Source organism: Halictus rubicundus, chromosome 13 (genome assembly GCF_050948215.1).
Source record: "Halictus rubicundus isolate RS-2024b chromosome 13, iyHalRubi1_principal, whole genome shotgun sequence".
Lineage (NCBI taxonomy): Eukaryota > Metazoa > Arthropoda > Insecta > Hymenoptera > Halictidae > Halictus > Halictus rubicundus.
Genome location: NC_135161.1, coordinates 2484663 through 2498596, shown reverse-complemented (window position 1 = coordinate 2498596; position 13934 = coordinate 2484663). Strand labels below are relative to the sequence as shown.

Below are 13934 nucleotides of genomic sequence, written 5' to 3'. Positions count from 1 at the left end.
ATACACACAGCTACTATGATATATTACTACATAAAGAAATGTTACTTCAGAATCTTGTTTGAATGTAAAATTTTGTACGTATTTCTAAAACATAGAAAATCCATGCTACTTTAACCCCTGAACAGCGGATCATCCATCAGTTAACCGCACAGAGACTATCAGTTCCATACGGACCTATAGTAGTACGTTTATGTTTATCTCAGCTCAGAGCCGTTCAGCGTCTGCCCGTACGGGCAGCTATTTTCTTGCCCTGGTCATGCACAGAATGGCGGGCACGAAGCCACGCCCCTGCAGGCAAGGCTGCATGTATTTTTCACACACATTGTCACATCTACGTGGCCTGCGGCCAGAGTTGTGCAGAATTACAATTGAATTACTCCAGGAATAATAATTACAAAGTAATTGAATTACAATGTAATTCAATCATATTGTAATTTATAATTGAGATCTTCATTCAATTAAATTACAATGTAATTTGTAATTGCAATGGAGTACAATTACAAAATAATTTGTAATTAAATTACATTAATTGCGAATTACGATCAGACTTGTACAGATTTATAATTGAATTACTCCAGGAATTATAATTACAAAGTAATTGAATTACATTGTAATTTAATCATATTGTAATTTATAATTGAGATCTTCATTCAATTAAATTACAATGTAATTCGTAATTGCAATGGAGTACAATTACAAAATACTTTATAATTAAATTACATTAATTTCGAATTACGATCAGACTTGGGCAGAATTTCAATTGAATTACTCCTGAAATTATAATTACAAAGTAATTACGTTAATAGCGTTACGTATTATGAACAAGGACGAGGAAATTCTTCACAGTTCCGGGCTATACATAATTTGGAGAGCTGTATTTTAATTATATTGTATTTCAATTACACATCTGATTAAAATAATTAGTAATTGAATTAATTGAAAGGTTTGAATTATGTAATTCAGTTACGACGTAGTTGAATTACTATCTAATTGAAATACAATGTAATTCAATTGGGCAATTGAATTACAACGTTAGTGAATGCTAATTCAACAACTCTGTCTGTATTTCAATTATATTGTATTTCAATTACACATCCGATTAAAATATTTTAATTATATTGTATTTCAATTTCACATCCGATTAAAATATTTCAATTATATTGTATTTCAATTACACATCCGATTAAAATATTTCAATTATATTGTATTTCAATTACACACCCGATTAAAATATTTCAATTATATTGTATTACAATTACACATCCGATTAAAATAATTAGTAATTGAATTAATTGAAAGGTTTGAATCATTTAATTGAGTTATGACGTAGTTGAATTACAATATAACTGAAAGACAATGTAATTCAAATGTGCAATTGAATTACAAGGTAACTGAATTCGCACAACTCTGCCTGCGGCTACGCGTGCGTGCTATGGTCTACCCCCACACCCCTAAGTCACTTATCAGTAGCTGTGCCAGTGTCGCCAGATCAAGACTTGTTCCTCCACTCTAATTTCCCTTTCTATCGCGCTATTCCCCACGTTTCCACCCGGTTTTTTCGGCCCGGTCACGTGACACGTTCCGTCTCTGACGTGCATACTCCGGCACTGGCAGAGAAAGAGAGGGTAACTTTTTCCCCTCAATTCGTGTTCTCTCTCTCTCTCTCTCTCTCTCTCTCTCTCTCTCTCTCTCCTCTCTCTCTCTCTTCATCTAGCGACAATGAGCTGTGCCCGCCATAGTCGGCATATGAGGGAGGAGCACGAATTGAAGGGAAAAGTTACCTTCTCTCTGCCAGCATCGGGTTAGTCACGTGACATTATGACATATGTACGACAGAGACGGAACGCGTCACGTGACCGAGTCGTGGCGGAAGCGTGGGGGAATAGCTTGGTCGAAGGGAAATTAGAGTGAAAGAACAAGTCTTGATGTGACACCTATAGTGCCCACGAGCATCGGCTGATCTAAGCTGAATATACTTTTTTGTGAAATGTTCATCTCTTTAAATAAAATTGTCTTAATATAGGATAGATATAAATATACATTGTAGAAGGTTATATTGACACTCAAGTGATGATCAGTAAAAATGTTACGCGGACGGCTATTGGTGGATCTTTCTAGACCCGGAACATTTATGTAAAAATGGTTAATTAATTCATCTATCTTGTAATATACAAGGTGTCTCACGTAAGACATCAAGTGTCCTACTTTTATGAAGTTTTCGTTCTCAAGGTCACGCGAAGTTCATAATATTACAGGTCGTTGGATTCGTCTTGACCTCGGCTAACATATAGCGACAATAAAAACAAATCATTCGATTTAAAAAACTTCGATGACCTTGAAATCTCAAAACATGTAACTTTGAACAAATTTTTTTGCCTGTCATAATATTTGCCCCTCTGAACCAACTAATGTTTTCCTCTGCAATTTTTTTCTATAATAAAAAACAAGCGAGATATTTTAAATGCACGAGTTAGGTGAGACACCCTGTAAATTAGAAGACACTAGTTTCAAAAAGTTTAAACTAAAAACTTTTATAGAATATAGAATTTTTCATGAATCCTCACCACTATTTATACTGACCTACATTTGTCATTTTCCTTGTATGCACTTTGTACATAAACTGTTTGTCACATTTTATATGAATTTAATTACTATTAACAATGGTAAAATCTAATTACTATTAACAAATATAAAAACTATTACTCTGATAAAATGACCTTTTGTATACACCAATCAAATGTATTTCACTTTAAAATTACTACAAGTTCGTTGAACATTCATAACACGCATGATACTATACCGCGTGATCGACGTGTAATGAGTTAGCCAATAAGTAATACTGGATCCTTTCCTACGAGATAATTGCTGATATTTTTAAAATGAAAGATATATTTTCAAGCAATGTATGATTTTTTATTATCGCAAAGTAAAAATGCTGTAAAAACAGCGCAAGAAATTTCTGATGTGCATGGTAATGATGCTACGAATGAAACACTGCAAAGATGATTCGACACCTTTTTGTGATGGAGCTTTGAGTCTTACTTATTAATTATCTTGAGTCTTACTATATTGAGTCTGATAGGCTTATCGAGATTGATAACGATCAAATCTCCAGTCTAATTGAAAATAATTCACGTGATATCTTACTAAAAATTTCAACACTACTTCTCCGTCAATCTAACAAATAAGAGTCACATAAATAGTTCGTTACAAAACTGTAATCTGTTTTTAGGTTTAAGTAATTTTAATTGCTCTGAATAATATTATGTACCAGAATATTACTACTAGATTTCGGATTATATGCATTTATTATAAAACTGCACAGATCGAACACGACACAGAGACAACATTTAATTACAGTGTTGAAAGATACTGTTGTTATTTTCAACCTATTAAAATTTTTAAAAAGATAGATGGATGTCTATATAGCCGTTATATCTCGCAAATAGTTCACATAATTTTTATTTTGCATAAAAATCCGCGGTCTGATTATTACAAGGACATTTCAAGGACAACGAATAAACCTGAATTAGTCCACCTTACTACAAAACAAAATTTGTCGATATAATGCATATTTGTATATTTTTGGTTATAATTTACAATTGGAAAACAGATTTATAAGATTCAGAGTTATTCATATAATTCGAAACCTACGACGCATGCGAGAACAAGTATAAACGGCAACGTTGCGACAAATACGGATACTACAATACTCATTCGACTCGAGATTTCTTTAGAATTTTTACGAAAATGTGCTACGTATAAAATTTAACACTACCATTCAAAATTATAAAAGTAGTAGTAGTGATAGTAGATTAATAATTATTGTGAAATGACAAGGAACCAAAAGATCCAAAAACGCGTATCCCGTATTTTGGTTCATAAATCATAAATACGAGTTTACATAAAAATTATTTATCAATTAGAAATTATACAATGAGCAATTAATAAGAAAAATTGCAAAAAGATCAAGTTTTCAAAATATTGTTTACATTACTTTTCTCGAAATGTTCTTGTGTAACGGAACTTCTCATTCGAAGTTGCACAATTAAAAAAATTGAACTGTCCTACACCGTCCAGTTTCCGAGATATCTCAAAAGAATTTGTTTTCTAGCTTCAACTTCGAAGGCTGTTTTCACCTCTTTAAATATTGTTTTAAACACTACCCATCACATAAGTTTCATCAAAATTGGCTTGTGTAACTTCAATATATTCCCTTGTTAGTACTAAAACTTGAGTTTTTATTATAATTTGAAATTACGTTGTGAAAATGTTATCGTCCGACTTAAAAAGTGTTCCTGGACCAAATGAGTCCAAATCCACCATAAAACAGATAATTCGTTGAATGTGTTGAAGAATGATATTGCACGACTATGGTCGTATTTACGTATCACTGTCGCATTATCGGCCGCACCTAGTCTTACGCATGCAAATTCGAAATGAACTTAACACAGTGAACTGTATTTGCAGGGCCAATTTCATACTTTTTCATGCACAGTGACTTCATAAAATTTGCCACACTAACTTTCCGATATTTAAACTGTTACGATTTCGCAAAAACGAATTGTACAACAATAAATTTTAGCTCAGTTTAAAGGTCGCAGTCTCTACTTTCACAATCCATCGTTCATTTTCTTCTAACAATAAAATGTTTTCACACGATGCAGTCGATAAGAAACTGAAGACACGTTTTTTATCAAAAATGCTACACATTGAAACGTTTCTTAAAACATTGGAAAATTTGTTTCGTGACGAAGTCTACCATCGATTTGGAAATTGAAAAATACGGCTTTTTTGGTCGTTATACTGAGCTTTGAATGAAAGGTGTACGGCCTTTATAGTAATAAAATATCATACTAATATATACTTATATATATACGTATCATAGTAATGTATATCATTTTATTATATTATCTTTACTTTAATTTTGACAAAGTAAAAAATTTTTTATGTGTACTTTGAATGGTATCAAGTGATCAGTATTCCGCAAAGGTTGTTTTTTTAAATGTTTTTTCTATATAATATAGATATATTTTCGTGTTGTAGCGCGTAACTCATACGAAATATGCACTGTGACATGACCTTCAAATGATCTTGAACTTAAAAACTTAAAAAACTTAAAAAGGGCTTTTAAAAAACAACCTCTGTGGGACATTGATACCACTTGATACCGTTCAAATTACACATAAAAAATTTTTTACTTCGTCAAAATTAAAGAAGATATTCTGGGGCTCGCACTTACTTACGTGAGACACTCTGTATGTGTATATCATTTTATTATATTTACAGTAATATGTATCATTTCTTTTTTATAGAACAGCTAAAAAAAACGTTGTGAATCTGGTTTTAGCACATCATTGTAAATGGGAAACTTCAATCTTCAAATTTATGGTAGATTCCATCACGACAAAATTTTTCCAAGGTTTTCAGAAAAAATTTCAGAAGAAGATGAAAATGATGGATTGCAAAAATAGGGATTTCAAGCTTTAAACTGAGTCCAGATTTATTGCTGTACAAGTTTTTTACGAAATTGTAACAGTTTAAGCATGGACAATATTTCAAAGATTGGAAATTTAGTGTGATTAAAATTTTTTGAGCCACTGTTGGCAAGCAATGAGCTTGATTAATACGTGGTCTATCTCGAGCATGCAAAATTTCAATTATGCTGCCAATGAAAACCCAGAAGAATGTACATACGATTGCTAAACCATCCGTTGTTTGAAAATTATTATTTCCGTTTGATATTTGTAGTCAAAAAAACCTCATTTCCACCAATAGACGTATGCACGGTAAACCAAACAACATTACCGCTTGCAATATTTTCGAAACAATAAAGAGAAGACCATCACATGACAAGAATTTTGTTGACTTGTATAAACCAAACTTCATGGCGAGACACTAACAACTGCCACCTACAATAACTCTGCTAGTATGATAGTAGTAGATAAGTTTTCCAAACAAAAGTTGCATGGGACAACAGAGGCCGTAGTATGGCGTTAATCTTTTGTTACTGGGTGGAGTCGCTTCAGAGATATGAAGGTCACCTTTGTTTTTTTTTTTAGTTAGAATGCTATGTTTTGATTTTTGTTTTCTTATAGCGGTTATTCAGACGAATCCAATAAGGTGCAACATTAAGGTCCTTGAAGGTCAACAAAGGTCATTCATGACTGAAAAGACGAAACAAACTTACATTTACAGAACACCTTCTTTGAACACCTTCTGTTAAACGTAAGTTTGTTTCGTCTTTTTTGTCATGGATGAACTTTGTTGATCTTCAAAGACCTTAATGTTGGACCTAATTGGATTCGTCTCAATAACCGCTATAAGAAAACAAAAATCAAAACATAGCATTCTAACTAAAAAAAAAACAAAGGTGACCTTCATATCTCTGTAGCGACTCCACCTAGCAACAACAGATTGACGTCATACTACAGCCCCTGTTGTCCCATGCAATTTTTGTTTCGAAGACTTTTCTACTATTATTATACTTTCGGAGCTATTCTAGATGATAATTGTTAGTGCCTCATCCGTATAATATTCTGCGAGAGGTTAATTTTATTGTATCGATATGAGAGTGGAAGAATGAGAGAGAAAGAAAGTAAGTAATTTGGTCATGCTGTGTTAATAAGTTATACAGTTTCCGAACAAATCTAGTCTCCAGCTTTAATAACATATTCCACTTAAGAAACAAGCAAAGCTGTTTTACCTATAGAAAAAGTTACCTCTTTACCGGGCTATTCTATTCTGACAAGTTTTTCTCTAATTTCTATATACGTACGTATGGCTGAGAAAATATTAAAAGACGAAATTTGTATTACTTAATTCTCCGTTTAGAAGGTTAACATAGATTTACAAAGCCGATTATCAAAATCGTCAATCAATTACTCAGCTTTTGGTGAATTAATGAATTGAACAGCTACTGCATTAAGAACAATAGATGACCGTGTCGACTAGAAATATTTTCAAAAATATATTTAAAAAAATTGATAACCAAAACAGTGTATGGCTCTGAACATCATCGATTATATAGTTATAAGAATGGTTCGCCGTCCGAGGGTTAATATCATAGTCAGACTTTGAACACACAGATTACCGATGTCGTTTCAACGATTCCATCAAACAAGATTGTATATGGTTCATTTAGGAAAACATGACTTCGTACCTCAAGTACAATAGGGCCAACTTGATCGTTGGACAGTATGTTACGATTCGATGAAGACACTTCCCCCTGTTGAACGGCATGACTGTTCGAGCCTTCCTGTTGCCTAATGTGCCGAATCTGTAAAAAAAGGGACAAAATTATATTTCTATTAACACCCATATTTGAAAATGAATCAATATTGGATTGAAGTTCGGTAACCCAGTCAAATCGGATTGAGCTCAAATTTTGCACATAGCCTCATTTTGCATTAAAAACATTGTTTCCCAAAAAGATTTTTGACGAATCGAAAAAAATTTTTATCATATTAGTATTATTTTCTACCTTACCGACGAATTTTGGTTAGGTCTCGGTTAGGTTTGTGGTGAGGGTGGGTGGTAGGGAAGGGGTTTCGTCCTAAAACACGTGTTCCGTCAATTAAAAAGGGTAGAATTCGCTGTGATGAGTGTCCAATTAGGTAGGAAATGATATCAGTATGCTAAAAAAATTTTTTCCACTCGCCAAAAATCCTTTTGAGAAACATGTTTTTTATGCAAAAGGAACCTGTTTACCAAATTTCAGCTTAATTGTAGTATTGGACTACCCATATTGTAAAAATTGTTATTTGATCATTATTTTTTTTCCTGAAGTGGTTTCTCCAAATAAAAAGTATATGTGAAATAAAAACTATAATAGAGAGACTATTTCGCTATGCAATTTGAACGTGTTAGTTTATGAATTTTTGACGACTGAAGTTTATTTGACATTCTCAATTGAGAACTGTGTATAGAATATTTTAATTTAACCGGAAGTTGTAGCGTTAAAAAATCCTTCTGTTATTAGTTTATCATCGTTATCTCAAACGTATCCATAACAAGATTTTATATTAATGAACATAACAGATTTTGCAATAATAATCCCCATTGTTTCAAACCGGTTGATACTATAATTTTTATATTTTCTTTCCAAAGAATTGTAAAAACACGATCCGTTAATAATATTTTCCACTGTTTTCCAACAGTTTGGAACAAACATTGAATAATTTCAAATGATCATAAATTATATATCGAAATAAATTATGTTTACATACATATCACGTTGCTTACTGATGCCCTTATCAATATAAATATTAAGTATCAAAAGAAGAACAATTTGAAATATGATTTTTTCGATCTTCTTAATATACATGTAGTATAATAATATTCAACTATTTTCATTTTATTTATCCCTTGAATCATGTACTATATTGCAGGTTACATGAATGTCTTGGCACATATCTACTATTCTATTTGTTGCAATCAATTCTTTGAAAGACCACATTCTTTCCAAGTTTCTTATTATTCCTCGCACTATCAAAGTATTTTTTTCAATTCAACCTGCCAGGGGATTTTCTATCAATTGTATCAACCACCAAGAAATAATTTTACCCGCCATTTTAATGCTGACTGAATAATAAATTAATGATAAATAAGCATGTTCGATTTCACGATTTCTCTTTATTAATTCCATCATAAAATACACAAAACATTTTTGCTGTATTCTTCACAATTAATTTATGGTTTGATAACTTATATAACATTGAGTACAAGATATTGTCTTCTCACATGTATATTTTCTACAATTAAGGGGAGTTCCACTAGCGCCGGACACTTAAGGTTTTTGTTAAGCCTTATTTAATTTATTTTGCATTAATTATAAATTAGAAATATTATTGTAGAATAATTTTGTTAAACCTTACTTAATTAATTTTGCATTACTTATAAATTAGAAATATTATTGTAGAAACCAAAATAAAGTGAAAAATAATCAAGATTGCCGTAGTAATTAATGCAAATTACACTTCGGTAATATGATTTTAAGAAATGATTAAGTGTTCCCCAGTACCGGACACAGTAAAAATTATTAATAATAATTTGCAGCAATCGTAAATGTAACGATCAAAACGTTCTGGTATATTGTCACAAGCCTCGTGGACACAGTTTTGCCAGTCCGATTAGTAAATCAATTGTTTTTAATTATTTTCTAAACAAACTACTTGTCTACCTCGGTTCTAGTATTCTAGGAATCTGAAGTTTATTTTAGAAATTTTTCCTTTAACCTCTTTTTTACTATTCATGTTGCTTGGGTGTATTTTTTAATCACTGAAACCCAAATAATAAATAGTAGTATTCTATTCAGTACTATGGGACAGTGAACCCATAAAAGAAAATTTTTTTATTACTACCAATACATTCTATGCGTACTATAGAAAAATAATTTAAAAAATACTTATCGAAAGATATAATAATACAACTCACACGTCTTCTGACCATAAAAATTAATTAGACATAATAGTTTATAATTTATATGATGCACTGGATTCTTGTCAGCCACAGAAATCAACCGATCTTTTTAGCTGTGCATAGTCGTGATAAAACGTGACTATTCTTTGTTTTTCTACAACTTACACGATACAATAGCTCGGTAATGTTCTAAATGTTAAATATATACATACATAAGTCAACCGGGAACTTATGTTAGTAGAGATTCAAACTAGCAAAGGCTCTTTCAACACCAAATAATATTACTCAGTTAATCATTGAAATTTAGTCAATCCCAAAAATAGTTATATATATACGGATATTTTTTAACACTATATATATTATTTTCGGGGGAAATATTTTTCTAAGCGTGCTAACGAATACTGTATTTGACGCGGATGTGAAAGGGAAAAAGCGTAAACTCTTCGTGTTGCCATTCAAAGCCGCAAGGTTAACCGTGTAAGTAAGTGGGACACACGAGGAAAGTAAATCTCTGCGTTACCGGCCGAGATTCCGAATCGCGCAGGGAAAGCCTGTCCTTGAGCTGATATTTCCCGGCACCGATAGATCGCGCTCGTAATCGGAATAAGTTGAAGCGCACGAGCACACTAGCCGCCGCGCTGTGGCCTCGAAAAGTCGGTGACTCGATGCGGCTGAGTCCGACAAACGGTTTGCGACGTTGCCGCTAGTCTCCGCTTTAAAGCGTATAGGTACATACATATATTTCTCTCCCGTCCCAGCGTGCACGTCGCACGCGATAAATTCTTTCCCGGTCACTTTCGGAACCGTCAATGTCTATTTAATAGACAATATAATTTTATTATGACTTTAACAGGAATTTGTAGTTTGTGGACGAAGTATCAAAGGAATACACAGGCAGAACAAGATGCCACTAACTATCGAACAATTTTTTGGTAAAGCGGAGCAGGATGTATGACGAGCCTGTACGATTACCGTGAACTGATCAAATCCATGTGTCCTATACATCGTCTTGATAGCGTGCCGACGAATCCTCGGTCGTACACACGTTCGCGCGATCTGCCCGCAGAAGCAGAAGAGATTTTCTTGCAAAATTACAATTGATTCTACCTCGGTCACGTCGTTGGACACAGGATGCGCGTGGCCCTATTGCGCAGATGACGTCACACGAACTCTTGCTCCGGTAGCTCGGGTTATAACGCCATTTGGAAGGTTTCCTATTGGCCTCGGTGACGTCATTCAAGGTCACATGACAAACTCATAAGAAATACTTTTTTAATGATTCCCTTTGTCGTCTGTACGGTATTTGGTTACGGGTGCAGTACCGCGAGTACACGGGAAAAAAGGGATCAGCGCTGTTCCTTCTCGCATTTGCTTTCTGTTCACCTCTCCCTTCTCGCTTCTTAACGCAACCGCGATGTGTCGGATGGGAAGAAGGAGAAGAAGAAGGAGAAGAAGAAGGAGAAGAAGAAGAAGAAGAAGAAGAAGAAGAAGAAGAAGAAGAAGAAGAAGAAGAAGAAGAGGAAGAAGACGACGACGAACGAGCAAATATTTCGCGACCCTGATGCGAAGAATCGACATGTGCTCGTTCGTGAACCGCAGAACTAACAACGCGCGGAGGAACAGACGGGAAGTCCGAACCCCTTCCACACCCGTCCTCCGTCTCTGTCTATGGTTCTACAGTACACAGGCAAACACGCTGCTTGCAATTCGAGATGACAGCTCGGACCCATTATCGTTTTGCGTATTTTCAACAAATCAAATATAATCTGGCAATCCTTTCTCCCACCTTTAATCTTAAACAACGTTCATATTATTTTTCTGCAAGTATCGATTTAATACGAAATTAATACTAGAACTACCGAATACCAACCGCGACTGATGCACATTGCTTTATCATAATAACAAGCTTGAATTTATTCAGACGTATTCCGAGTTTTGTTATAACATGTGCTTGAACAATTGTAGAAGAAGAAGTAAAAAAAAATCATTTTGATCCATTTGGTAGCTCTAGTGTTAAGGGTGCTACTAAGAGCAACGTATAATTAATAACATCATTACTACAAATTTGTACATTTTCATAAGCCGCTTTTAACCTCTAAAGTGGCTCACAATTTTCTATTACTGTAAGGAATGTCATAAAACAGCTTTTTATTTCGGTATAGCGTCGATATACACTCTTTTAACCAGCACATAAGATCCTATGGAGATCTTTTAGAAAATGTAATCATTATGATTAGATAATTCCTTAGTCCAAGTGGTGGGAATAACAGACACAAATAAAATGTGTTGTAGAAATGGACACTTCTTGTTTTTCCGGAGACGAAAAGAACCCTTTATATGCAATAATGACACTAACGGAAACAAGATTATAGCTGGCTAGCTAAAAATTTAATCAAACTAACAATCAAATTACTGTGTGCGGGTACACACTTTGTTCATTGAGTATGTATGTATCTTTATCATGATAGATACTTCATAGATAACACATTATGAAAGGAATCGCGGTATTTATCAAGTTCAGTATTAATTAACCCTTAACGCTCCGGTTATTTTGTAAACACACGTTAGATGTCTCCGTAACGGAGTCAACGGAGCGTAAAGGATTAAGAATCGAACTATTCATCAAATCTAATCCGAATTGAAAACACAAATTAACACTAAATCAACCGACACTTTTTGTATACCTATTCCTACCATACGCAGTCAAAATGACCGGTCCTTAAAAACAGTTATTGTTAATATAATTACACGTATATAATAGTCAATTTGTTGCTGAATGAATTAGTAGATGAACAACTTCCATAAACTGACGACACAAAATTATTTTTATATAATTTCAATTATATAAAAAATAATGCGATGCTCTCTCCTCGATTTACAAAATTGTACTGTATTGTCCACCATTGCGGTTTGGATGTATTTGCCATGAAACGTACGTAACTCGATAGCATCTCATTCAAGAAGGCGACTCATTTATTTTGAGTTGGCCATGCCAGATTGAGAATAACCTTTCTTTTATACTGATTGTTTACGTTTAGAAGAACTATTTAAACACCACATTATCTCTTTCTGTCAAATTGACCGGCCGCGGTAGGTAGGACGGGCTACAAATAATTCTTGGAAAAAAAAAATAAAACGTGTAATAAATACTGAAAAACACATTGTATACATACTTTAAGAAAAGTCGTAAAGATAAATAAAGATATGATCATGTTGTATGTACGAAATTGCACGCAGAAGTTTGAAAAGGTCAATTTGACCGGCCGTGGTAGGTTTAGTGTTAATATCTGATTGGGTTTATCTACGTTCGAAAATTTTCGTGATTTTTAACCGATAAGTTAAATATGATCGCTTCAAATACCAATACATCGACGCAGATCGATTTTCACTGCATATCGAGATAAGAATATAAATGTTTGTCTACCCGACAGTGCAACCGCTTGTTTGCTTCCAAAACAAACATTCCCGGCGACTCTGAGAAACGCGTTGGACATTGACACGACCGTGCATTTTTTGTGTGCGAAGATTCGAGAAGAAAATATCAATTTCAAAAACGCTATGACGGTCGACGAACAAAGAAAAGTACGTTAATTGGTTGCCGCGATTACGAACGATCATAAACGAGACAGGGAATAGCGTGATCTCGTGCGATTCGATCACTGTAGTTTCCGCGGCTTGCTGGACTGTTGCTTTCATTGTCAGCTGTTCCTCCGTTTTCGCGTATTCCACTGTCTAGCGCGAGTTTGTGCGTGCAGCGCCATCCTCGTCGGGCTTTCGCGACGATAGAGACGGGGACGAATGTGGTACAGAAACGGAGAGACAGTGTCGCCGTGCGTTATCGTAAATCGTAAATAGTGCCCGAGCCGAGAGTCGGTCATTTCCAAGCGTCCGCGTCCCGAGAAAAACGCTTCGTCAAGCCAACTCGAGTCAAATCGTGTTCCTCCGAACGATAGGACATTCTCCTTACCTCACCTCGGACAAAAGTTGTTTTATCGATATAGTACATCCGCGTGTGCACGTTTGTTTCCAGAAATAAATTTTTCACGCGCGACTGCATTTAACCTCTCCATAGAGACCGCTTTGTTTGACGTCCTCTTCGCGTTCTACTTTTTCTTCTCAACGTTTGACGGTTGTTGTTGTTTTTCTCTTTTTTTTTCTCTCTTTTTTCTTCAACGTGTCCACCGGAGAAATTTATTTTCTAATTTCATTGATTTATTCGCCGGGACGCTCACCGACCGAGAGAGATTTATCTTTTCATTTCATGCCGCATTTCATTTTCCGAGAAACACGAAACCGTCCCCGTGAATTACGGCAAAAAATCGGCGGCTCTCGCCTCCGAGGATCGTAGGTAACGGTTTTTAGTCGCCGCAATGGCGTAGCACTAGCACTGTCGGTTTGCGAATAAAAATTCAACGAATATTCATGAAAATTTTAGACGAAATGCAGGTATTTGCGTTGACTACTGTGATCTTTGCACACAATTATTCACTTGAAGCTTATATTACGCACAAACT

The 13934-nt window shown here is 34.5% G+C and overlaps 1 protein-coding gene across 12 annotated transcripts in view; it reads right to left on the bottom strand.

The window, feature by feature from the left end:
* The window catches only part of LOC143360357 (uncharacterized), a 349079-nt gene that overhangs the window by 92706 nt on the left and 242439 nt on the right, over nucleotides 1–13934 (bottom strand). For all 12 annotated transcript variants that reach the window (XM_076799116.1, XM_076799112.1, XM_076799113.1 and 9 more), the window contains one exon: nucleotides 7163–7279. In XM_076799116.1, the coding sequence (XP_076655231.1) occupies nucleotides 7163–7279 (117 nt within the window). Of the gene's footprint in view, nucleotides 1–7162; nucleotides 7280–13934 lie in introns of those variants that run through there.